We start from the raw sequence: 26,685 nt of genomic DNA, 5'->3' as shown, positions 1-26,685 counted from the left end.
CACATGTGGGGTTTCTTTGTACCTAGAGATTTTACCGTGGGATGGACTTTTAAAAACTGCAATAATAAACAAGTGCAGAGTTTTAAAAAATCATGAAACTGTAGCAAGCAAACTTGACTGTACATCATACAAAGAATAAAATGAAGGAAACTGATATGAGTTGTGGTACAACAATGAGAAGGGGAAATATTAAGATTATATATGAATTATTTGTGATTTCCTGAGAAGTAAAGACCACACTTATCATTATTCTTGTGTATCTTCAAACATTTCCAAACTTCAAATGAAAGCAAGTACAAAACACATAAAATGCCAACATTGAGAAACAGTGGTTACATTTGACTTTTACGTTCATTCTACCATATATATTTCCCAGTCTCTGTTGGAGAGTAGGAGCCTAACTTTGATGGGTACAAAATAGCACACAGAGATGTCCTAATCACAGAGAAAAACAATTGCAAACTCAGGAATAACTCAATGCTCTGGAAGCACCCCATAGATCAACCCCACCTCAGCACTGAGAAACTCTCCTGCCTTTTGTTTCAGTGAAGCTGAGCCCAGACTGAGTCCTGACCTTTCTCTCTTATTACTGTAGTCTTCAATATCATCTTCCTTCCCTATTTAACTTTTTTGGGTGCAATTTTTTAGATTAATTAATTAACTTATTTATTTTTGGCTGCACTGAGTCTTCATTGCTGTGCCTGGGCTTTTTCTAGTTGTGGAGAGCAGGGGCTACTCTTCCTTGCAGTACGCGGGCTTCTCACCACAGTGGCTTCTATCCTTGCAGAGCACAGGCTTCTAGGGACGTGGGCTTCAGCAGTTGGGAGATGCGGGCTCTATAGTTGTGGCGCACGGGCTTAGTTGCTCTGCGGCATGTGGGATCTTCCCGGACCAGGGCTTGAACCCGTGTCCCCTGCACTAGCAGGCAGATTCTTAACCACTGAGGCACCAGGGAAGTCCTTGGGTGCAGTTTTTGCTTTGACGAATGTAAAATGTATTACAGAAGTCTTACAGCAATATAGATTTCCTTACCCTTTGTTCTTTATGTTATAGTTGTCATATTAATACCTCAGCATGAACTGAACTTCACCTTCTGAGATTGTGGTATAATTTTTTCCTTCAAAATTCATACTTATAGTAAAAGAATTTAAGAGGAGAAAACTAAGCTATCTCATTTATCCAGATGCTACCCCTTCTGTGGCTCTTTCTTTCTTCCTGAAGATGTTCCAACTTTAGGAACTCTTGTGTCATTTCACTTCAGCCTGAAGAAGTTCTTTTCCCATCATTTTTTATCTAGCTACCTGATAATTAACTCTTTTGTCTTCTTTCATCTTCATCAGCCTTTGTTTTATTTTCATTTTTGTTTTGCCTTCAATCTTTAAGGATATCTTGGCTACATCAGTATTCTGAGTTGATAGTTCTTTTCTTTCAGTAGTTTATTTATTTATTTAATTTTTTTTTGTGGTATGCGGACCTCTCACTGTTGTGGCCTCTCCCGTTGCGGAGCACAGGCTCCAGACGCGCAGGTTCAGCGGCCATGGCTCGCGGGCCTAGCCGCTCCGCGGCATGTGGGATCTTCCCGGACCGGGGCACGAACTCGTGTCCCCTGCATCGGCAGGCGGACTCTCAACCACTGCGCCACCAGGGAAGCCCTGAATAACTTTTATATTGCCTTGCAGCTCATTATCTGTCATTATAAACATAGGACAAATGTTTGGAATCTCACTTTATTGTTGACTTTGGTTTGCGAAATTGCCACTGCTCTTTAAACTGTTATAATATAGGACTGTTTAAGGACCAGGCACTACCAAACTTTGAAAATATGGAGACTTTTAGAATTTATGTAATTAAAAATATGATTCTTTCCGTTTGGGGTTAGCCAGTTGGAAAGTTTAAGTTGAAACGTGTCATGATTGAGGGGTTTTTTTTTTTCCCCCAAATGGTATTTAAGACAACAAACACCCTCCACCCCACCACTTCCTCAGCTAACACCTGGTCTCTCTCCTCCCTTTCACGACAAAGTTCTTGAAAGTGTTATCTACACTCCTGGTCTCCATCCTCCTCACCCAACTTACTCTTCAACCCCGCACCTAAGATCTGGCTTCTGCTCCCAGCTGTCCCTTACATTTCACCCGCAATGATCACCAGTAGCCTCTTGGGTGCCTCTCAGACCTATATTCCTGAACTTATCGGAAGCATTAGGCAATGTGGACAACTTTTTTAAGCTCTCTGGCTTAAGCGGCTACCCTTCTAGACCTCCCCACTTCCCACTCCTCCTTGTGTCTTCCTCCCTTTGTTAATAGTACCCTCCATCCATTACCCAGGTACCCAAGCCGGAGAGCTGATAGTCATCCTGTCTTTTCCCTCACCTCATACCTATAGTCACCAACTCCTGTTCACCCTTCCCCCAAGGTAGACCTAGAATCCCATCCCTTCTCCAGCTCAGTCCGGGTCACCTTCCCTCTCACCTGGATCACTGTACAGTGTCCTGACACCTCTCCCTACATATCTACCCCTGCCCCCTGCAATCCATCCTCCCCACAGAAGCAGCCAGACCGGTCTTTCCAGAATGGTCATTTCACCTCTGGTCGCTCCTCTGATTTGCCACCTGCCCTCAGGACAAAGTCAGCGCAGATTCACCTGATATGTGACCTAGTGGATCACTTTCTCTTTCCTAGAACAATGTTTCCACTTGGCTATCAAAACACACTCCTGATTTTTCTTCCACCTCCCTGGCTACTCCTTCTCAATCTTGTTTGCCGGATGCTTGCCTCTCCCCAATCACTTAATACTATTAAGTGTTTCAGGACCCAGTCGTTGGTCCTTTTCTTGTCTTGCTCTATACTCACTCCCTTGGTGATCTCATCCAGCCTCATGGCTTTAAATATGTCTATGCTGGTAATTTGTATCTCAACCCCAGACTTCGTCCCTGAAATCCAGACTCAAATATGCAACTCCCTAGCCAACTTGGATCTCACTAGACACTCAAGTTTGCTTCCAAAGCTGAGCTCCCGACCTTCATGCTACACTGTGCCCTGGCCCGGTCTTTCCTTCTCAGTTAAGGACAATTCCATCCTTCCAGTTGCTAAGGCCAAAAGCCTTAGAGTGGTCCTTGACTCTAACTTTTCTCTCACATCACACTCTATCCATTAGCAAGACCTGTTTATACTCAAAATATAGCCAGTGAAATGATATGATGTCTGGGATTCACTTCCAAATAATACAGGAGGGGAGATGTGGATGGAGATATCATTGAAACAAGATTGTCTGTAGGTTGGGACTTCCCTGGTGGTCCAGTGGTTAGGACTCTGTGCTTCTACTGCAGGGGGCATGGGTTCAATCCCTGCTTGGGGAACTAAGATCCCGCGTGCCGGGCGGCCAATAAAAATAAAAATGGGCAGAAGACCTGAATAAACATTTAAAAAACTGTCTACAGGTTGATAATTGTTGAAGATGGGGGATGGTACGTGGAGGTTCATTGTATTATTCTACTTTTGTTCATGTTTGAAATTTTCCATAATAAGAAAATTGAATCATACCACTTCTCCCTACCTTTCACTGCTACCATTCTGATCCAAGGCGCCACATCTCTTGCCTGGACTGTTGTAGTAGCTTCTTAACTGAATTCCTGCTTCTGCTCTCACCTCCACTCCCCACCCTCTGCTTTTAATCCAATCTTCCCACGAACAGCCAGTGTGATACTCTTAAAATGAAAGTCCATCCATGTCCCTCTTCTGCTTGGAACTCCCCAGTGGCTCCCCATTTCAATCAGAGTAAAAGCCAAAGTCTTAGTGGTCTTCAAGATCCTACACAATTTACCCCCTACCCTTGTACTCAAACCTCATCCCCTCCCACTCTCCTGCCTTGATCATTCCATTCCAGTCACACTGCTATTCCTCAATCCCACCAGGCATACTGCTGCCACAGGGCCTTTGCACTTGCTGTTCCTTCTCCCATTCCTTTTTAATTTATTTTTATTTTTTAAATTTTTTAAAATGTTTTTTTATTTTTGACTGAGCCAGGTCTTAGTTGCGGCACACGGGATCTTTCATTGGGGCGTGTGAACTTCTTAGTTGCCGCATACAGACTCTTAGTTGTGGCATGCATGTGGGATCTAGTTCCCCGATCAGGGATCGAACCTGGGCCCCCTGCATTGGGAGAGTGGAGTCTCACCCACTGGACCACCAGGGAAGTCCTACCTTCTCTCATTCTTCCCTCTGACATACATACAGCTCACTCTTCGCCTTCTTCATGTCTTTGCTCAAATGTCTCCTTTTCAGACCTTCCCTAACCACCTTTTTTGAGACTGAACCCCTAAACGTTGCCACTTCTCATCCCCCACACGTAGTCAGTACCTTTTAACCTCTTTCCCTGCTTAGGACTTATCACCGTCTTAATTATTATAATGTTACTTATTTATCCTGTTTATTATCTGTCTCCACCATTAGAGTGTAAGCCCTCTGCAGTCCGAGAATTTTGCCTATTCACTGCTGTATCCCCAGGACACCTGCGTGGCACATAGCAGGCACTCAACAAATGTTTGTTGAATGAATGAATGAATGGCATTCCGAGTTTCAATCCCTGCCCACCTGTCCAGGCACAGCTCTCACCTCTCCCCTCCCTGCCCTCCAAGCCAACGTGGACCTGACAGCCAAGTCCTGGCACATACCTGGCACATTCACACTTCTCAGCCTTATCCTGTCTTGTGCCCTTTGTCTCCTGGCCACATTCCCAGTCTTTTAAGAGTCATCTCAAGCAGGTGTTTGCTGACACCACAGGTGACCCCAAAGAAACTCTTCTGCCTGAATTTCCACCAGGTTTCTGTGCCCTCTTTTCTCCTAGTACACAGGACACTGGACTCTCTGTGTCTCCTCTGTCTCTCCCACTGCTCTGGGAGCCCCTGGGGCAGGAACCACGTCTTACCTTGTCTTCTTAGCACAATGTCTGGCACCCAGCCAGCACTCACTAGATGTACAATGAAGGAATAACAATACTTGCATTTACTTAATGTTTTCTCTGCTAAATGTTCTCACGCTTAATCCACACAACCTATGGGGTAGGTATTATTCTTAAACCCATTTTAAGGATTATTTATGTGAGGGTCAGAGAGGTTACGAGTCTGGCAAAGGGCAGACGGGAATTCCAGAGTTCGTTCTGCGGAACCCTAGAATTCCCACTGTTCAGCCCAACCTCGAGTGAGTCACTGCTCTTGCTGAGCCTGTTTCGGGTGACAAGGTTGTGGGGATGGGATTGGTGGATACCATCCAACTCCCATCTCCTGGGGGAGTTGCCTTTCCCAGGGCCATCCTCAAGCCAGTTTCAGTTTCCAAATTGTAAAAGGGAAACTAAGAGGTGAGAAACGAAACCTACAGCAGAAAGGGTGATTAAAAGCCCCGCCTGTGAAGGTGGTTTCACACAGTGTCCCTCAGTACCCCAGCTGCAGTGAACGGCCTCCAGGAAGAGGATACCCTGGTCAGCCAGACGCCCCTTGTTTCCTCTCCACTCTGGTCCTTTGTTCCACAGCGTGCTGGAGGTCAGCTGAGGAGGAGTCCCCTTAAAGAAGAGTGTGTGTGCCAGGAGCTGGGTAGGTGTGTGGGTATATATCTAGCCACCAGTGGTACTCTCAAGACAGAGATGGCAGTGCTCCCGGAGCTGTTTGTCACCCCAGCTTCCAGGCTGAACTCCTTCGTAACTGACTGCCTGCATCCCAGCCAGAAGTGGAAAAAAGAGGTGCTGGAGACTGTGCAGACCGTGGAGCAGTTCCTGAGGGAGCAGAGCTTCCAAGGGGAGCATGGGCTGGACCAGGAATTGGGGGTGCTGAAGGTGGTCAAGGTGAGACTGGTTCCCTCCATCCCCAGGCCAGGGCTGGGCAAAATGCAGCTTGTGGGTCTACATCCCTGAGGATGCTGGGACCTGTTGCCTCATTATCTCTAGCCCATGCTACTGACATCTCAAGACACTCCATCCCAATGCACTGCTGCCTTGAGCAGAGCAAGTCCAGTAAGGAAGCTAATAATAATAGTGTACTTTTTTGGATGCACTAGCCTAACCCCTTAACATGTATTATGTCTAATTTGTGTACCCTGTGAGGTATGTACTGTTCTTTTCCCATTTTACAGATGAGCAGAATGGAAACTCAGTGATTTAAGATCCATAATGACCAAATGCAATGCAAGGTCTCTGATTGGATCTTGGTGTGAATGGACCATCTGTAAAATATAATTTGGGAACAATTGGGGAAATTTCAATATGGCCAGAATGTTAAATAATATATATAAGGGAATTGTTTTTTTAATATTTATTTATTTTATTTATTTTCTTGGCTGCGTCAGGTCTTAGTTGTGGCAATGCGGGATCTTTTGTTGCAGCGTGCAGGCTCGGGCTTCTCTCTAGTTGTGGCGTGCGGGTTTTCTCTTTCTAGTTGTGGCGCGTGGGCTCCAGGGTGTGTGGGCTTTGTAGTTTGCGGCACACGGGCTCTCTCGTTGAGGCGTGGGAGCTCAGTAGTTGTGGCACGCGGGCTTAGTTGCCCTGCAGCATGAAGGATCTTCGTTCCCTGACCAGGGATCGAACCCGAGTTCCCTGCATTGGAAAGTTGATTCTTTACCACCGGACCACCAGGGAAGTCCCAGGGAACTGTTTTTCTTTGAGGCAAAATAGTTTTGTGGTTATGGGGAAAAATGTTCTCTTTTGTTGGACACAAATGCTAAAGTACTTAGGGACGATGGTCCTTAGCGTCTGTAATTTACTTTAAAGTGGCTTAGTTGAAGGAAATATGGCAGAGTTTAGACTTGTTGAATCTGGGTGGATGTATAAGTGTTCATTGTATGCTCTTTCTATTTTTCTGTTTAAAGTTTTTGATAATGGAAATTTTTTTTAATGGAAGCTCAGAGAGCTGAGGTCACTTGCCCAAGGTCACACAGCTAGTAGTGAAGCTGGGATTTCAACCAGGATCTATCTTACTCCACTCCAGGCTGCCCTCACTGAGCTTTTTTTCCCCAAGCCCTTCCTGCAGCTGCATCATGTCACCTCCTGTCCTAGCTAGGATAATAATGCAAGAAGGTCAAAACTAGAAAGGTGTGATGAGGAAAACAAATTTTGAGGAAAACGATTTTGTTTTTCTGAGTGGCTGCCTAGGCATTTTACAGTATGGTGACCCGACTAACACCAAATGTTCAGAGTCTGGACTTTTAGGTAGGTTTAGGGTATCCCCACAGGTTCCTGCTTTGCCTTCCCCGGTGGAACCTTTTAATATAACCACTGAGTGGGCTTCCCTGGTGGTTCAGTGGTTAAGACTCTGAGCTTCCACTGCAGCGGGCACAGTTTCGATCCCTGGTCAGGGAAGTTCTGCATGCCGCACTGTGTGGCCAAAAAACATAAATAAATAAAACTTTTTTTAAATGTAGAGCTAAGAGGGTTTTAAAAAAAATTTTTTTTAATGTAAATGGATACAGCCACTATGGAGAACAGTATGGAGGTTCCTTAAAAAACTACAGATAGAATTACCATACGACCCAGCAATCCCACTACTGGGCATATACCCTGAGAAAACCATAATTCAAAAAGAGTCATGTACCAAAATGTTCATTGCAGCTCTATTTACAATAGCCAGGACATGGAAGCAACCTAAGTGTCCATCATCGGGTGAATGGATAAAGAAGATGTGGCACATATATACAATGGAATATTACTCAGCCATAAAAAGAAATGAAATTGAGTTATTTGTAGCAAGGTGGATGGACCTAGAGTCTGTCATACGGAGTAAAGTAAGTCAAAAAGAGAAACACAAATACCATATGCTAACACATATATATGGAATCTAAGAAATAAAAAAAAAAGGAGGTCATGAAGAACGTAGGGGTAAGACGGGAATAGAGACACAGACCTACTAGAGAATGGACTTGAGGATATGGGGAGGGGGAAGGGTAAGCTGTGACAAAGTGAGAGAGTGGCGTGGACATATATACACTACCAAACATAAAATAGATAGCTAGTGGGAAGCAGCCGCATAGCACAGGGAGGTCAGCTCGGTGCTTTGTGACCACCTAGAGGGGTGGGATAGGGAGGGTGGGAGGGAGGGAGACGCAAGAGGGAAGAGATATGGGAACATATGTATATGTATAACTGATTCACTTTGTTATAAAGCAGAAACACACCATTGTAAAGCAATTATACTCCAATAGAGGTGTTAAAAAAAAAAAACCACTTCGAGTTAAGCCTGTGAAAAGTTAGTAACCTCTGCCCCCAATCACCTTGTAAGTACTAGGTGCTTGCTACCCTGCTCTATCTCCTGCTGGCTTGTGACCTGGGGTGGAAGACTGCCCTTCCCCCGGCTCACTGTGTCCCCTTGCTTCTGGGATCTGTGAGTAATAAATCATTAAAAAAATTTTTTTAATTAATTTTGGTTGGAGTATAGCTGCTTTACAATGTTGTGTTAGTTTCTGCTGTACAGCAAAGTGAATCAGTTATACGTATACATATATCCCCTCCTTTTTAGATTTCTTTCTCATTTAGGTCACCACAGAGCATTGAGTAGAGTTCCCTGTGCTATACAGCAGGTTCTCATTAATTATCTCTCTCTCTCTTTTTTTTTTTTTTGCGGTACGCGGGCCTCTCACTGTTGTGGCCTCTCCCATTGCGGAGCACAGGCTCCGGACGCGCAGGCTCAGCGGCCATGGCTCACGGGCCCAGCTGCTCCGCGGCATGTGGGATCCTCCCGGACCGGGGCGCGAACCCGTGTCCCTGCATCGGCAGGCGGGCTCTCAACCACTGCGCCAGCAGGGCAGCCCAGTTGTCTATTTCTGAAAGTAATGAATCTTATGACGCTGCTCCCTTTGTGTGGGTGTATTGAAACTGCACCTTTCCTCCAGATGACCCCGGGAGTTTCATTTCCCCACAGAGGGAGTTTGGATGCTGAGGGAGCTACCTGCCCACCCTGTGTGGGCGGCTTGTGCCCCCGGCCAACGAGAAATTAACACTTTATTTGGGCTTTAAACCCTCCCCCCACCCCTGAAAATCTGGTAAGCTGCGCTGGTCCACAAGAGTGAATGCTTGTCCTTGGGTTTGAATAGGTTTGGACTGAAGCAAGTCATGAAGCCTGTTCTAGAACGCTCTTCCCTCTCTGCCTGTATCTTACCACTGGAAAAGGTGGGAAGGGCAGCACAGGCACAGCCTTCAGCGGGATGTGCTCTTCATCCGCACCCAGAGTGCCATTCCCAACCCTCTCACGTAGGGCAGAAACGCTGAGTCCGAACGCAGGTGGAGAAAGAAAATGGGAAAGGAAGAGGAAACAAAAGATGGCGAACTCCTGCACAGACGCAGGGCCTGCCACATAGACTTGGGTCACAGGGAAGAAAGAGGTAGAACCACCACACCTGGTGTTCTGACCCTCTATCTGACTGTGACTATCAGTCCTGGCTGTGAGCCCATGGCAAGTTGATTAACCCCCAACTGCCTTCCTTTTCTCATGTGTACAATGGGGATAATTATACTAGTCCCCCCACCTCAATTAATGGGGGTGAGGATTAAAAGACATTGTGTGTACAAAGGGCTTTCAGTGGTGCCAGGCACAGTGAGGGCTCAACTGGCGGCAGCTGGGTCATCATCAATGTTCCTTGACTCCACCCACCACCAGAGGTAGCCGACCTGAGGTCTGAGGCATCCCTGGCAATTCCACCTCCCGACCTGGAGTGAGAAAGAGAGAAGGCCAGAGAGTTGGGGGACTTTGTATACCGGAGGCCACAGCGCTGGAGAGCAAGTTTAGGATCTCAGAACATCAAAAAGACCCTTTCAAAATCATCCAGCTCGGGCTCCTTCAATTCAGATGGGGAAGCTGAACTCCAGGCAGCAGAAGAGATTATCTAAGTCGAGTAGAGCAGAAGGAAGAGAGATATATTGCTGACTTCCTGTGTGCCAGGCACCACGGCAAGCCCTTGGCACACATTGTCTCGTCGAATCCTCCCAATCAGCCAGTTACTCATGTGCCGTCATTACTCTGAGGTTCCAGATGAGCAGCGTTCAGAGGATGATGCAACTGAGAAACAGGGGCACGGGGCGAGGTCAAGGTCAGGCGGCCCCGTTCCCCAGCCCGCGGTTCTCATCCACCAGGCAATCCTGTGCCCCCCTTTTTATTTTTATTTTATTTTATGTTTTAGATATTTATTTCTTCATTTATTTATTAATTTAGGCTGTGCCAGGTCTGAGTTGCCGCAGGCGGGATCTTAGTTGCGGCATGCAGACTTCTTAGCTGCGGCATGCATGCAGGATCTAGTTCCCCAACCAGGGATCAAACCTGGGCACCCTGCATTGGGGGGGGGGGCGGAGTCTTACCCACTGGACCACCAGGGAAGTCCCTGTGCCCCCCTTTTTGTTTGTATTTTTTTTTGCGGTACGCGGGCCTCTGACTGTTGTGGCCTCTCCCGTTGCGGAGCACAGGCTCCGGACACGCAGGCTCAGCGGCCATGGCTCACGGGCCCAACCACTCCGCGGCATGTGGGATCTTCCCAGACCGGGGCAGGAACCCGTGTCCCCTGCATCGGCAGGCAGACTCTCAACCACTGCGCCACCAGGGAAGCCCCCTGTGCCCCCCTTTTTAATGTCATGAAATTATTCAGACATCCGCCCCCGCCAGAATTCTCCAACCACCACCCTGTGGAGGATGACTGTTCCCTTGGAGTGGGGATCACTCTGCAGATAAGGCTGAGTCTTGGAAGCGAGGCAGTGGAGTAAATAAGAAGCGTGGGCTGTGGAGTCTGGCTGCCTGGTTGGAAGCACCCACTGTGTGACCCTGGACGAGAGGCTTGCCTCTCCACATCCCCGCTTTGTCTCCTGTAAAGAAGGGATGTTAATACTCCCCACCCGGACTTCCCTGGTGGCACAGTGGTTAAGAATCTGCCTGCCAATGCAGGGGACACGGGTTCGATCTCTGGTCAGGGAAGATCCCACATGCTGCGGAGCAACTAAGCCCGTACGCCACAGCTACTGAGCCTGCGCTCTAGAGGCACCGAGCCACAACTACTGAGCCTGCGTGCTACAACTACTGAAACCAGCATGCCTAGAGCCCGTGCTCTGCAACAAGAGAAGCCACCGCAATGAGAAGCCCGTGCACCGCAATGAAGAGTAGCCCCCGCTCACCACAGCTAGAGAAAGCCCGCACACGCAGCAAAGAAGACCCAATGCAGCCAAAAATAAATAAATAAATAATTTTTAAAAAAGGAAATACTCCCCGCCCATCCCTCAGGGCAGTGGCGATCATCCGTGGAAAGAGCATCAGGGATTGCCTGGTCCAGGCAGTGGCCTCGGGGTGACGGGACTCTGTGTTCTGCAGGTGGGCTCCTTCGGGAACGGCACAGTGCTCAGGGACAACTCAGAGGTGGAGCTGGTGATGCTCCTGAGTGGTTTCCACAGCTTCCAGGAGGAGGCCAGGCACCACGACGACGTTCTGAGCCTGCTATGTGAAAAGCTCAGGTATTGCCAGGACCTCCTGAGCCTCCAGCTCCAGGACCTGAGGCTGGTCCAGGGAGTCCACTCTGCTGTCGCCTTCACCATCCAGTCCTGGGAGACTGCGGAGCCCATCACTGTCACCATCGTGCCGGCCTACAGGGTCCTGGGTAAGCGGAAGCCCACCAGACTCACACGACCACCCTCCCGGGGGACCCGCAGCTTCCTCACCTCTCCTTCGTGGCCACGTGCAGACACCTGTATTCACCCATTCAACCCATGTCCTGTGCTGGGTGCTGGGTGACCACAGTGCCTGGGACTGACTCAACTCTGGCTGTCCTGTGGCTCAACTTAGGAAACAGATTTATCAAAGAATCACACAGATAAATATATGATTGGAGAGGAAGTGAGAGCCATGGAGGGGAAGGAGTAAGAGCAACCCTGGGAGCTTCTGAAACATTTACCCCGGGGGCGGGGCCTGTCATTGTCTGTGCTTTCCCGGAAGCAGAGCCTGAGACAGGCATGTGAGGATAAGCAGTCCCAGGAGATGCTGGTGGGGAAGCAGGGGAGTGAGACGGAAGGCGGGGAGCACGACAAGATGCAGGTTGAACTAGTCACCGTGCTGAGCAGCTGGGCTTGTGCCCTGCAGAGCTCTGGGAAAAGTGCAGAGCACGTCTCCCCAGTGGGTTGTTGAGTGTTTCATCCACCAGCTTCTGCTTCCCATCAGCCATTGGCTGAGAGCTGCTTCCCAGGAGCACCGATGGCACTAGTAACGGTATCAGCTACAAGCTCAGATGATCCAGCTTTCATCTGGTGCACTGGCTCCTCTTAACTAGAGTGGCTGCTGGGAGTTGCTCCATGGAGAAAGTGTCAGAATTGGGGTCCCATCTGAGCCAGAAAGAGACAGTGGGAGGCATTAGTGTTAGTGATGTACGCCCCACCCTTCAGCAAACGTGCTCTCTGAGCCCAGCTTTCTTATATGGAATTAGTCCTTCCCTATGGTGATGGAAGCTTCATATAAATCGCTGAGAGATCCAAAACAGACATTAAGGGAAACTGAGGGTGTTGGGCACATCAAGAGAGGACAATAGTCCTTGAGTAGCCTGAGGAATAGAAAACCCACTTTAAAAAAATGTATTTTATTGAAGTCTAGTTGATTTACAATGTTGTGTTAATTTCTGCTGTACAGCAAAGTGAGTCAGTTATCCATAATATACACCATTATGTTTTATCACAGCATATTGAATCTAGTTCCCTGTGCTGTACAGTAGGACCTTGTTGTTTCTCCATCCTATGCATAATAGTTTGCATCTACTGATCCCAAACTCCCAATCCATCCCTCCCCCACCCACCCTCCCCCTTTGGTAACCATAAGTCTGTTCTCTATGACTGTGAGTCTGTTTCTGGAAAACTCACTTTTGATTCTCCGGAAGGACAACCAAGAAGGCAAACTGTTAGTCTCTTAAGCTATGTGGTCCCAGGTCTCCCTGGAGAGATACTCCAATAATTACCAGTCTTTCCCCCATGGAGTAGTCAGCAACCTGGGGCTTCCTGAGCGCTCACTCTCTCCCCTTCGCCTCCTCTCTCTTCAGGGCCATCTGTTCCCAACTCTCATCCCTCCCCAGAGGTCTATGTGAGTCTGATTAAGGCCTGCGGTTCCCCTGGACATTTCTCCCCATCCTTCAGCGAGCTGCAGAGAAACTTCGTGAAACACCGGCCCGCCAAGCTGAAGAGCCTCCTGCGGCTGGTAAAACACTGGTACCTGGAGGTGAGGAGGCTGCCAGGCTGGGGGCAGGAGCGGAAGATGGAGGAGGGAGGGGAAGAAAAAGGCAGGAACCATATCTGTCATCTCGGGAAACTGCACCAAGAGGCAATGGAGGTGGGGTGCGAGAGAAGGCTCACCTTTTTTTTTTTTTTTTCGGTACGCGGGCCTCTCACTGTTGCAGCCTCTCCCGTTCGGAGCACAGGCTCCGGACGCGCAGGCTCAGCGGCCATGGCTCACGGGCCCAGCCGCTCCGCGGCATGTGGGATCTTCCCAGACCGGGGAACGAACCCGTGTCCCCTGAATCGGCAGGCGGACTCTCAACCACTGCGCCACCAGGGAAGCCCAAGGCTCACCTTTTAAAATGTGAACATGGCAGAAGATGCAGATGAAAAAGGAGGAAGGAGAGGAGGGGGAGGAGAAAGAAACAGAGGAGGAAGGAGAGAAATAAGAAACATACTGTATTTCGAAGAACGAGTGCTTGTAATGGTCCAGCTAAAGTCCAGTGCTGGCTAAGGCCAACTTCTCTGGGCTCTCTGGACATTAATCTCAGCTGATTAAGGACTAACAAGCGGAAAAATTCGTTTAATTCCACACTGCACCAATTACCCCTCCAAATGATTGAGTTCCTGAGTCTCGTGATCATTACTGAGTGAGCACATCCACAGCAGCTACTTTTTAGATTTCACATATGATGTCTGCATGGTACCAGGTATATTTCAAACTACCCAGATGAACATGTCATCTGAACTTATGAAAGGAAGACTCAGAAACAAAAAATGAGAAAGAAAGAAAAAAGATGCTTTCTTATTTTTAAAAAAATGGTAAGGGTCAGCTTTTAGAAAGACCAGTCCAGTCCAAAAAGAAAAAAAAAAGTATTTAAAGATAAAAATCAGAATATTACCAAAGTTAGTTTATAGTTGGTATGTTTATGGTGGAAAAGCAGTCATTTTCTTACATGATTATCACTTCTACCAAGGTTGTGATGTATCTTCAGATGTTAGCATCACCGAAGCCAAGAATGAAATTGGTTTTTTTGGTCAGTCAGTCACTTAAGAGGGATTGATCCAAGGTTTTGTGGATTTGGAGAGCTAGAACTCAACAAAATGATCTGTTTGCTTTGTTTGTCTGTCTGTCTAAGTGTACAAAGTGTTTTCTTCCTGTATATGACTTGCACATTTATTGTAATGTCCACAGAACAACGTATCAGCTTTACTTCTATAGCCCTTTCTTTGTTCAAGTCTCTGCCACTAAGGGACTTCCCTGGCGATCCAGTAGTTAAGACTCCATGCTTCCACTGCAGGAGGCACAGGTTTGATTCCTAGTCAGGGAACCAAGATCCCCATGTGGCCAAAAACAAACAAACAAGCAAACAAAAAAACCCCAAAAGTTTCTGCCTCTAAGACAAGAATTTGTCTGCATATGGTTTTTTGAAGCAGTTTTTTGATTCAGTATTATTATTTATTTATTTATTTATTTTTGGCTGTGTTGGTTCTTTGTTGCTGCGCCCAGGCTTTCTCTAGTTGCAGACGAGCGGGGGCTACTCTTTGTCGCGGTGCGCGGGCTTCTCATTGCAGTGGCTTCTCTTGTTGCAGAGCACGGGCTCTAGGCGCGCGGGCTTCAGTAGTTGTGGCTCATGGGCTCTAGAGCGCAGGCTCAATAGTTGTGGCGCATGGGCTTAGTTGCTCCGCGGCATGTGGGATCTTCCCTGACCAGGGCTCGAACCTGTGTCCCCTGCATTGGCAGGCGGATTCTTAACCACTGTGCCACCAGGAAAGTCCCTGATTCAGTATTATTAATTTGATGTTTTATTTTATTTGAGAACTTTTATTTAGCTAAGTGTTACAAGATGTGTTTGTTGATCAATACTTAAGAACACAAAGAGTTCATATTGTATGTTAAACAAAACTAGAATCCCGTGATGCTAAAAAAGTTGATAGTTCATTTTTGTCTGGAAACGTAACATCACAGGAGTTGTCGTTCACTTTCATGGTTCAAAATTATTTTATGATTCTTACCAACTCATCTACTGGGGTCAGGGACCAAGGAACATGTAAGTGAGCTTCTCTGGGTTCTATTCACCAAATCTTAACTGTAAGAATATCACTGATCTCAGAGATGCCCAAGTTTGTGCATGCTCATGACAAACCAAAAAGTGTTACTTTGACTATCTATAATTCTGGGCTTTCATAAGCCTTGCAACAGTATCAGTTTCCAAGAGGGACTTTTGAGCATCATTTCCGCATGTGAAGAGCTGTCCTTGATTTCTTTTGTGTTTAATTTACCAACAAGCTGATGTTTATGTTCTATCTTTTGAAGTATTTAATTCAGTTCCATTTTGGGAAAAAGGTGGGGCTTTCCCCAGTGTTTTGGCTGAGATTCTGACATAAGTGTTTTGTTTGGTTGTTTTTTTGTTTTGTTTTGGAGGGTTTTTTGTCTTTTGCCATTTTAAGTGTACAAGTCAGTGGCATTAATTACATTCACAATGTTGTGTAAATATCACCATTATTTCCAGAACTTTTTTTTATCATCCAAAACAGAAACTATACCCATTAAACAATAACCTCCCATTCTACCCTCCCTCCAGCCCTGTAATCTCTATTCTACTTTCTATCTCTATGAACTTGACCGCTCTAGGGACCTCTTATAAGTGGAGTCATACAATATTTGTCCTTTTCTGTCTGATCCTTTTTTTTCCTTTTTGGCCGTGCCACGCGGCATGCGGGATCTTAGTTCCCCTGACAGGGATGGAACCGTGCCCCCTGCAGTGAAAGGATGAGTCCTACCCACTGGACCACCAGGGAATTCCCTGTGTCTGATTCTTAACCGTGGGATTATCATACCTAATTGGATGAAATTTCTGACATGAATACAAGTTTACTTATACATTTGATTTATTCTTTTTTTAAAAAAACTAAATTTATTTATTTATTTTTGGCTGCGTTGGGTCTTCGTTGCTACCCGTGGGCTTTCTCTAGTTGCGGCGAGCTGGGGCTACTCTTCGTTGTGGTGCGCGGTCTTCTCATTGCAGTGGCCTCTCTTATTGCGCAGCACGGGCTCTAGGCGCGCGGGCTTCAGTAGTTGTGGCTCACAGGCTCCAGGGCGCAGGCTCAGTAGTTGTGGCGCACAGGCTTAGTTGCTATGTGGCATGTGGGATCTTCCTGGACCAGGGCTCCTACGCATGTCCCCTGCATTGGCAGGCGGATTCTTAACCACTGAGCCACCAGGAAAGTTCCGATTTATTCTTGATTTATCTAATTCTATCCTGGTAGGAAGGAGGACAGATTTTTTGAACGTATGTAAACGCTACATATTCCTGAAAAGGAACTTAATAAAGACACTTTGTGAATATTAAGCCATCATTCTGAATAGTTTTATAAGCAAGGCCAATTTACATATGCTATTATTTTACAGAGTAATTATCTTTGTTTTCCTGAGGATTAGTTAGTTCGTAATCTATAATAGGTTTTTTTTTTTTTTTTTTTTTTGCGGTACGCAGGCCTCTAACCGCCGCGGCCTCTCCCGCCGCGGAGCACAGGCTCTGGACGCGCAGGCTCAGTGGCCGTGGCTCACGGACCCAGCCACTCCACAGCATGTGGAATCCTCCCGGACCGGGGCACGAACCCGTGTCCCCTGCATCGGCAGGCGGACTCCCAACCACTGCGCCACCAGGGAAGCCCTATAATAGGAATTTTTATAGGGATTTTTTTTATTCTGAGGTGTCAGTTGGAATAATATATCATTTACAGAATGTATCTTAGTTTGCACATGTATTTCCGTATATTGAGGGTAGGAGAGTAAGAAAGAAAGGGTTTTTTGTTTTTTTCTCTCTCTCTCACATAGTCATCAATAGAACATTAACCTGAGTAATTAATTCTCATTTTGTTAAGCAATCTGCTCTTATGAAGTTGCCTACTTCTGAAATAAAAGATTCTGGTGAAATTCTGACTCAGTCCCCTTTGGTGGCCATGAGTCTTTATCCACGAATTTATTACACTTCATAAATTTCCCATAGTGGAGTTGGGGGGAAGAGATTTGCTGGCAGATAGATTATATTGTAATCAGACCATTCTTTTATGAAATCCTTTTTTTTTTCATTTACATACATAAAAACAAAAAGAATTGGCAGCTGTGATTTTACTATTTTAATTACGGGTCCAAAATAAACACAGCATAAAATCTAACAGTCCATCAGCTCCTAATTTTACAGGGCTGTTTTCCAGGAATCATATGTGTGTGCGTGCACACACCGCACCCCTACCCCCCAATTTTTGAGTGATTTAAATTCATAATGGCATACAAGACAACAATAACAGGGCTCCCAGGAGATATCTGAATACTCAAGACAAACAGACCAAAAGAGAGCGAGAGAGAGCGAGAGCGAGAGCGAGCGAGAGAGAGAGAGAGAGAGAGAGAGAGAGAGAGAGAAACACAAAATACAATCAAACTCTTATCGACTGCCACTCAGCAGAGAATAAATTCCTATCATCCGTCTCCTGACAGAGACCACCAGATGGTCAAACCATAAAAGCAGAGTCACCAATTGTAGTCATCAGTGGGGACATAAGTGGCCCCATGCAAATAGGTACAAGAACCAGAATCAGACTTGTCCAAGAATCAGACAATCTAGAATCAGAAATAAAAACAGAGTAGAGGTGGGGAGGGAGGAGAGAAACATCAGAAGAATAAAAGCTATTGTCATACAAGATTCACCCTCAGAATTGAAAAAAGGGGCACATATGAATGTAAACAGCCCATGGGGAGCATTTCTCAGGCAACACAGTTTACTCAGCTTTGGAACAGTCTCAGTGGAACCTCCAGCTGCAACCAGAAACAAGAGGTAAAAAGTCATTCATTAAATAAGAACTTGCAGAGAAGTTGCAAGGGAATCAGACTGCAGAAGGAAAGGCTTAATCGAATAAAAAAATATATAATAGGCGTTTAAAGAAAAAACGATTACCAAGATTACTAGGTTTATAGTTCATCTCTGTTGATGGTGGAAAAATAGCAAATTTCTCACATGCTTATCAGATCTAGAAAGGTCATGAAGTATTGCAACTTCGCAAAAGTCAGAGAAATCCAAAATATGAAGAAATCAGAGCATCGCTAACATAAATCAGCACTGGAAGGGAACATACATCCTTTCTTCTGGTTTGCTCTTTTTTTTTTTTTAATGTACCATTAAATAGTCTATCAAAAGTCCTAAAAGAAATGAACGGCTCATTTTTCCTAAGGCTTACATCTTATGATTACAGGCATTCTGCATTTTCTTTGTCATGTAAATTTTAAGAATCTCGCTAGTAAAATTTCACTAGTATTGGAGAAAATAAATTGTCTTGTCATGAGTTTACATTCTTAGCAAAATTATAATTTTATTAGTTAAGATTTACAGCTTTGTGAGATGTGAATTCACAAAATGTTACAAAAACAAATTCATTAATGTATAAATAAGTTTGAAATCAATTAAAAACATTTTAAAGTCAAGGATAAAGTTGTTTTTGTTAGTTACAGGAAAGGCACAGGTTTCATTTATTTTGGGGACTGGAACTAGACCAGATGGCCTTGTTTCTGTTTGTTTCAAGGTCAAAGTGGGTTTTTGTCTTTTTGAGGGGTGTGATATAAAACTTATTTATAATGGCCACAGGACAAGATGTCAATTTTGCTTCCACAAACCAAATAGCTGGATGTTTGACAGAAATTTTCATTTCCTAACTCAATGTTAGAGAGGTTCTTTAGACAGGAGGTGACTGCTCTCCGTTAAGATGCTTTCTTTTTCAAGTAACAGAAAAACAGAAAAACCAATTCAAACTGGCTTAACCAATAAAGAGAATTATCAGCTTTTGTGTGAAAACCCACAGCAGTGGAGAGGAGGCTTCAGGCACTGTTTGATGAATGCTCCAGCTCAGTTTCTTTATAATACTCTCAGCGTCTCTCAATTCTATATGTCACCTTGGTCCACAGGCTGGCTTCCCTCATGGTGGCAGAATGGCCACATCTGTTCCTGCCCTCACATCCACATACAAGAGAGGACTTCTCTTCTTTCAACCACTGAACAAAAGAACTAGGCTTGACTCAAATTAAGCCAACTTAGATTACAAAGCTTCTCTTGAACCAATCACTTGGCAAGGGGAATAGGTTTATACTGGTGAGCCTATCCAGTCAGGGCCAACCCTAGAGAGGAGGATTGGGTCAATCCCATCCAAACAGCATGGCTACTATACAATGGGGAAGGAAGAAACGCCTGTTAGAGAGGCAACCCCAATGTTCACCATAGATTCTCAGCTGTTACCTAGTCCTATAGTCCCCCAACACACGCATACTATTTTTTTTCTCTTTAGCTAAGACTTTATATAAGACTTTTTCTTCTTTAAAAGAAATCTTTCAGGGGGCTTCCCTGGTGGCACAGTGGTTGGGAGTCCGCCTGCCGATACAGGGGACGCGGGTTCGTGTCCCGGTCTGGGAGGATCCCACGTGCCGCGGAGCGGCTGGGCCCGTGGGCCATGGCCGCCGAGCCTGCGCATCCGGGGCCTGTGTTCCGCAGCGGGAGAGGCCACAACAGTGAGAGGCTCGCGTACTGCAAAAAAAAAAAAAAAGAAATCTTTCAGAAGCCTAAATAGATTAAAATGGAGCTGCTTAGGCTGGGGTGCTGATGACAGAGCCCAACCTGCTCACTCCTTGGGACACCCCTTTATCACTCAATTTCCGGGAGTTATGTCAAGTACAGTTTGAAACCAACTGGAGTAACCTAGCTCCTTAATTCTAAAATGGAGAAACCCATTTAGGGCCAGAGAGGGAAAGTGACTTGGCCAAGACTACGCAGCCATTAGGTAGCAGAGCCGGGACCACAACTTGGATTTTTCTAGTTTCTGGCTCAATGTCATCCTTATAAGGAATCTTGGGGTCTCGCTCTCTCTTCCCATGTCTTTCAACAGTGCGTGAAATCCTGGTGCCTTAGGGCCGAGCTACCCCCTCTCTATGCCCTTGAGCTACTGACCATCTACGCCTGGGAAGTGGGTACTCAGGAGGAGGCATGTTTCGGGTTGGACAACGGCCTGGCCACCGTGATGAGACTGCTTCAGCAGTATAAGTTACTCTGTATCTACTGGACCAACTACTACACGTTCCAGAACCCGATCATTGAGGACTTTGTCAGAAAACAGCTCAAAAAAGAGAGGTACTAGATCACTGCATGCCAACCACATCTCAAAGAGAAAAGAAACAGAATTAAGGGAAAGGTGGTATCGAGTTTTCTGGGTGGGCTTTATTAAGTAGGAAAGCTGATATCTCACCCTGACACACTTGACATCTCAAGTTGACTGCCTTTCAAAATTGCAAGGACCTTAGGGGCTATAAGCCTTTTCCTTGTTCCTCGAGCCACCACCCCACCCTACCTTAGCCCTCTTGCCCTCAGAAGACCATTTCAGAAAAACATTTCAGAAAAGCTAAGCTACCTTAGCTTTTTAGTGACAGCACGGGAAACTGGAAAGAACCAGGGAGACCCAAGTGTAAGCCCAGCTCCACCATTTTCTCATCTCTATTCCTCATCTGTAAAACAGGAGTAATTGGCACCAAACATGCAGGACTGTTGGGAGAGTCAGACAAAATATTTGTAAAGGGCCTACAGTATCTAGCCTATGGTAGATGCCAGATAAATGTTGTAGCACATGCTGCCTGTACCCATTCGTATCCCCTGGGCCTTTACTGTTTCCAGGAAGGCTGGTTCAACCTCCAGCTGTCAGCACCTGCGTCCCTTGGCCTGTGGGTTTTCAGCTTCCCCCAGTGACTGGTGGAAGTTGGTGTATAAATACCCCAGCTCCCTCCCATCTCAGATGGAGGGACTCTCTTTGGGACACATGTTCTCTACTACTTTCCAGAGTCCAGCCTGGGGGACTAGCCCCCAGTTGCTCACAGTGGTAATCACCTTGACACATACCCTTTACTGGCATCCTTCCCTTCCCTGTCTCACTTTCCCACTCTCTTATTGGTGCTTCCTGGTATCTCCTTCCAAATAAATGACTTGCACTCAAATCCTGATCTTAGGATCTGCTTCTGGGGGAACCCAGCCTGGGACATCTCTTTACATTAGAAGTTTTAGGTCAATGCAAGCAATATCGCAAGGTTGTTTATTATTCCCTTATGTGAGTGTCGGGTCTTTTTTTACAACGGAGAAAAACCTGGCCTCCTAATGAAAAGAGGATTTATTGTAAGGATGCCCAGAAAATTGACCTTGGAAAACCACTGGGACCTGAGGCAAATCTATAGACTCCCCTTCTCTCTGTTGCTCACTCTTATTGCCCACGTGCTCCCTTTCCTCTCACTGCTTCTCTCTCCACACCTGTTCGGCTCCCCTCTTACTCCAAGTTGATGAGGAACCTCCATCATTCCTGGTCCAAACTCCAGAGGGAACAAGTCTGATCTCTGGGCACAGGGCCTGCATATCAGGTCACCTGGTGGGTCACTTTGGGTCAGGTGACCCCACCCCATAGGTCAGCGTGTTATTACTCTAAATGAGGCAGGACCATTCAGGGAGTCAGGGATGTTGGGAGTTGAGAGCATGGAGCCTAAGGTGTCTTGTTCATGTCAGTAGCCTGCTATCACATTGTGTCACTTAGATAAAAATCTCAGCTCCCACCTAAGTCAAAAGCTCCTGGAGTACAAGGGCCAGGTCTTGATCATGGGCTTGCCATCCAGCACATGTGGTCACCCCAAGCAACCCAAATAGGCTATTAGACCCCCTTCAAGCCAATATTCTTTAAAGTATTTATTCAACATTTACCTAGAGGAGAGATGCTTGGAGAGAGCCCAACCTCTCCTCTGTTGAGGCAGAGGAGATGGGTAAGAATCCCTAGGGATAACCTAGGGAGGTCTGTGCCTCAGTTTCCTCATCTGTAAAATGGGGGAAAATCATCATCACCATCATCATCATCATAGGCCCTACCTTATAGAATTGCTGTAGGGATTAAAATAGGTTAATTCACATAGGGTTTGAGCCCATGCCTCAATAAACATCAGTAAATAGTGGTGGTGGTGTTACTGTCATCCAAAGCAATTCAGCAGCTCTAGCCTTGAACTCACTTATGTAGCCTGTTCAGCAAAATGAAGGCTCTGAACTTGAGGCCCACCTGCCTGAGTGGGCCACTGTTACTGTTCCAGCATGCCTTTGGAGCTCCCACCCTCCGTACACCTCAAAAATTCCTTGCAAACACCTAAAGTACTCTGCCCAAGAGGAATTCTTGGAAACAGAATCCTCTCCATTCTGTTACTCTCCGGCAATGTTTTTGGGCCCTCCTAGACTGACAATCCTGGGCTCTGGACATAGCAGATGCTCAGATGATTGCCAAGAAGGTTTCTTTCTGGCTTGCGGGCCTCCAAACCAGAAAGAACCTGGGCGCCTTCTCTCTGTGTTGCAGGCCTATCATCCTGGATCCGGCTGACCCCACCCACAATGTGGCAAAAGGCTACAGATGGGACATAGTCGCTCAGAGGGCCTGCCAGTGCCTGAAACAGGACTGTTGCTATGACAACTACGATAACCCAGTCGCCAGATGGAACGTGAAGGTAATGGCTCCTCTCTGGGATGCCAGGAGCTTGAAGCTCAGAATGAGATAACTGCATAGTATTTAATTCTGTGCCGATGGAGCCAAGAGGACTTTGTGTCAGTTTGAGGCCTAGCTGCACCACCTACCAGCTCTGTGAACTTGGGGAAATTATTCAACTGTCTGAGCTTCAGGTTCTTTATCTTCAAATTCTTGTTTTCCTGTTTTTTCTTCTTCCCATAACCTACCAAAGAATCACTGGGATTCTTTGCTCTCAGTCATTCTCTGCATAAGCTGAGCCCAGGCAAGTCAATTCAATCAGGTGTTTTGTGCCAGCGCCAGGCTTGGGGTTGATGGGGGGTGACCACGGGGGCAACAATGGTTCAGAAATAAGACATGGCCACAACCCTTAAGAAACTTGCCAGATGGAAGCAAACTTGCACAAAACTGCTAAATAGAATCACCAGAGAAGATACTCAGAAAACAAAAAACTGCCATATAATATTATAATGTGATGCCAAACCCACAGTACAGGTAAAGAACATAATAATCTATTATGCTTTGTGCTTTATGATTTGCATAGCACTTGTTCAGGGACAAGTCTATAAAATAGAAAGGTCAAGTCGTAGTATTATCTTTATCGTTACTATCCCCATTTTACAGATGAGGAGATTGAGGCTCAGAGAGGTAAAGTGAATTAACCAAGGTCACACTGCTAAGAAGCAGCAGAGCCAGAACTCACACCCAGGTCTTTGTGGGGCTGCGGAATTGGAAAATAAATGTCATCATCATAAGTCACCAAGGAAGATTCCTTGAAGAAATTAAGGCATGAGGTGGGCCCTAAAAGCCAAGGACGGATGTAGACACTCAGAACAAAGGGTACTCCATCCAGGGAGAGGGTCAGGGTGGGGGATGAGGGGCAAAGGACTACAGTTGTGTGCAAAAGACTGAGGTGCTTAGAGCAGAAGGCAGAAGCAGAATCAGGGGCTCCCTAATAAGGAGCAGAGATTACAAACTGGGGGCCCACCAGCCATATGAGGCCCACAGATGGGCTGAAAAGTATATGCTTTTGGATTTTTCCTGAATATAAAAACCATCACGAAAAGATTTTTATCTTGACAAATCAGAAGACTTGGCAATGCTGGGCCTATATTCCTTCTTAAAAGGATCAGCTAGAGGTCGGCCCACCATTCCCCTCCCCCAGCATCTTCCAGATGTTGCTCTTCAGACATCTGGGGCTCTCAGGCCCTTGAGTGTGGCCTCCGGTGGTGAAGAACAGACTTTGGAGTCTGGCTGACCTCAGTTCAAATACCCGCTCGTGTGGGCAGAAGACCTAAATAGACATTTCTCCAAAGAAGACATACAGATGGCCAACAAATACATGAAAAGATGCTCAACATCACTAATCATTAGAGAAATGCAAATCAAAACCACAAACCTCACGCCAGTCAGAATGGCCATCATCAAAAAATCTAGAAACAATAGATGCTGGAGAGGGTGTGGAGAAAAGGGAACCCTCCTGCACTGTCGGTGGGAATGTGAATTGATACAGCTACTATGGAGAACTGTATGGAAGTTCCTTAAAAAACTAAAAATAGAACTACCCTATGACCCAGCAATCCCACTACTGGGCATATGCCCTGAGAAAACCATAATTCAAAAAGATACATGTACTATAATGTTCACTGCAGCACTATTTACAATAGCCAGGACATGGAAGCAACCTAAATGTCCACCAACAGATGAGTGCATAAAGAAGATGTGTCACATATGTACAGTGGAATATTGCTAAGCCATAAAAAGGAACGAAATCGAGTTATTTGTAGTGAGGCGGATGGACCTAGAGTCCGTCATACAGAGTGAAGTAAGTCAGAAAGAGAAAAACAAATACTGTATGCTAACGCATATATATGGAATATGAAAAAGCAGTATTGATGAACCTAGTGGCAGGGCAGGAATAAAGACGCAGACGTAGAAAACGGACTTGAGGACATGGGGGGTGGGGAAGGGGAAGCTGGGATGAAGCGAGAGAGTAGCATTGACATATATTCACTACCAAATGTAAAATGGATGGCCAGTGGGAAGCTGCTGCATAGCAAAGGGAGATCAACTCGATGCTTTGTGACCACCTAGAGGGGTGGGATAGGGAGGGTGGGAGAGAGGCTCAAGAGGGAGGGGATATGGGGATATATGTATACATATAGCTGATTCACTTTGTTGTACAGCGGAAACTAACACAACATTGTAAAGCAATTATACTCCAATAAAGATGTGGAAGAAAAACAAACAAACAAATACCTGCTCTGCTCCTCACTACTTTTGTGATGGTCAATAAACGGCATAACCCTGCTCAGCCACAGTTTCCTCATCTGTAAAATGGGCTAATAGCAGAACCAACCTCATAGGGCTGCTGTGAGAATAAAATACATTAAGAAGAGGATGAACGGCACCCAGCACAGGGCCTGGAAGGTGATTGGAACCCCCTAAATGTTTGCAGCTGCTGCTGTCGTTGTAAAGATGAGGACAGGTAAAGGGCACTTTTGTACTCAGACAGAGGGGTGTGGACTTAACCCCTCTTTGTCCTCTCCCTTCCAGGGGGCACGAGACATCCAACTGACAGTGGAGGAGTGGGGTTCCTCGGATTTCATCATCATGGTGAACCCTTATGACTCCATAAAGAAGGTTAAAAGGAAGATTCAGTGGAACCTGGGCTCCACATCCCTACAGCGTCTGTCCTTCCAGGAGCCCGGTGGGGAGCGACAGCTCCTCAGTAGCCAGTACTCCTTGGCCGATTACGGGGTTTTCTCCGACACTCGCATCTGTCTGCTGCAGACCATCTCCCCTGAGATCCAGGTCTTTGTGAAGAATCCCAGTGGTGGGAGCCACGCCTATGCCATTTACCCTAATAGCCTTGTCCTGAGCCTGAAGCTGCAGATTGAAGTCAAGGAGGGGCTGCTCAGAGAGAAGCAACAGCTAGAGTTCCAAGGCCAAGTCCTGCAGGATGGGTGGAGTTTGATGAGCTATGGTGTCCAAGACAGCACCACCCTCACGCTGAAGAAAGAAGGAAAGAAGAACCCAGCTAGTTCCTCTGAAAGACCTCTCTGTGCATTTCTGCCATTTAATCCAGACCCCATCAGTTCCACCTAACCTTGCCAGTAGGCAACATGGGACATGAGAGACTAGATATACAAACGAACAATGGCCAGACCATATTCGACAATAGAACTCTGACCCACAAGCTCTGCAGCCACCAGCCCGAAGCCAAACCACAATGCCTGCATCAATCAAGCCCAAACCATCAGGATTTGGTCAATAACTGCCAGCTTCCTTATTCCCTCCCTTCCAATTTAGGATCGATGAAAGAAAGCCAAACAAGCTCCCTAACCAATCACATAGGACAGCCTGCTTCTGCTTAGCCCGCCTCCAGCTTCCCCGTGCAAACAGCCTCAGTCAGGGTATGCCTGAAGCCTTCCCTTTTTCCCACTATAAAGCTGTCCCACCGCCCTGCTTGCATTGGAGTCTCTGCCAAAGGCAACAGATGGTGGCTGATTCCCTGGCTATAGCAAGTTGGGAATAAATAATCTTTGTTTGTTCTCTTTCGGATGGTCTTCATTTCTTTCCACAGATGCTAAGGCTGTCCTGGCATTATTGCTTAAACATTTGAGCCTCTCAACTCTGGAAAGTGAGGACTGTAGGGAAACTGAGATGAAGAAAAGCAAAGTCTGGGAGAGCGAGGATGATGTGGTGTTAAAAGTCCCCTTGGACTTCCCTGGTGGCACGGTGGTTAAGAATCTGTCTGCCAATGCAGGGGACACGGGTTTGAGCTCTGGTCTGGGAAGATCCCACATGCCACGGAGCACCTAAACCCGTGTGCCACAACAAGAGAAGCCACCACGATGAGAAGCCTGCACACCGCAACAAAGACCCAACACAACCAAAAGTAAAAATATA

General features: G+C 46.3%; 1 protein-coding gene across 1 annotated transcript; it reads left to right on the top strand.

Moving 5' to 3' along the window:
• The first annotated feature begins 5,440 nt into the window (after nt 1–5,440).
• On the top strand, nt 5,441–26,292 carry OASL (2'-5'-oligoadenylate synthetase like). Its single transcript, XM_082668093.1, has 6 exons — nt 5,441–5,832; nt 11,324–11,606; nt 13,029–13,204; nt 20,131–20,372; nt 22,609–22,756; nt 25,330–26,292. Exons 1-6 carry the CDS (start codon nt 5,635–5,637, stop codon nt 25,879–25,881), a joined length of 1,599 nt encoding a protein of 532 aa, XP_082524219.1. The 5' UTR covers nt 5,441–5,634; the 3' UTR covers nt 25,882–26,292.
• The last annotated feature ends 393 nt before the right edge of the window (nt 26,293–26,685 follow it).

This window comes from Grampus griseus (assembly GCF_964374135.1).
Source record: "Grampus griseus genome assembly, chromosome: 12".
Classification (NCBI taxonomy): Eukaryota; Metazoa; Chordata; class Mammalia; order Artiodactyla; family Delphinidae; genus Grampus; species Grampus griseus.
Note: the sequence above shows the minus strand (reverse complement) of the source record. Positions and strands in the feature narration are given on the sequence as shown.

Excerpts from the sequence above, each read along its gene's own strand:
- OASL (XM_082668093.1), top strand. The coding sequence starts at position 5,635 with ATGGCAGTGCTCCCGGAGCTGTTTGTCACCCCAGCTTCCAGGCTGAAC. Across the intron at positions 5,833-11,323 it reads GGGTGCTGAAGGTGGTCAAG|GTGGGCTCCTTCGGGAACGG; the intron begins GTGAGACTGGTT and ends TGTGTTCTGCAG. Across the intron at positions 11,607-13,028 it reads GCCGGCCTACAGGGTCCTGG|GGCCATCTGTTCCCAACTCT; the intron begins GTAAGCGGAAGC and ends CTCTCTCTTCAG.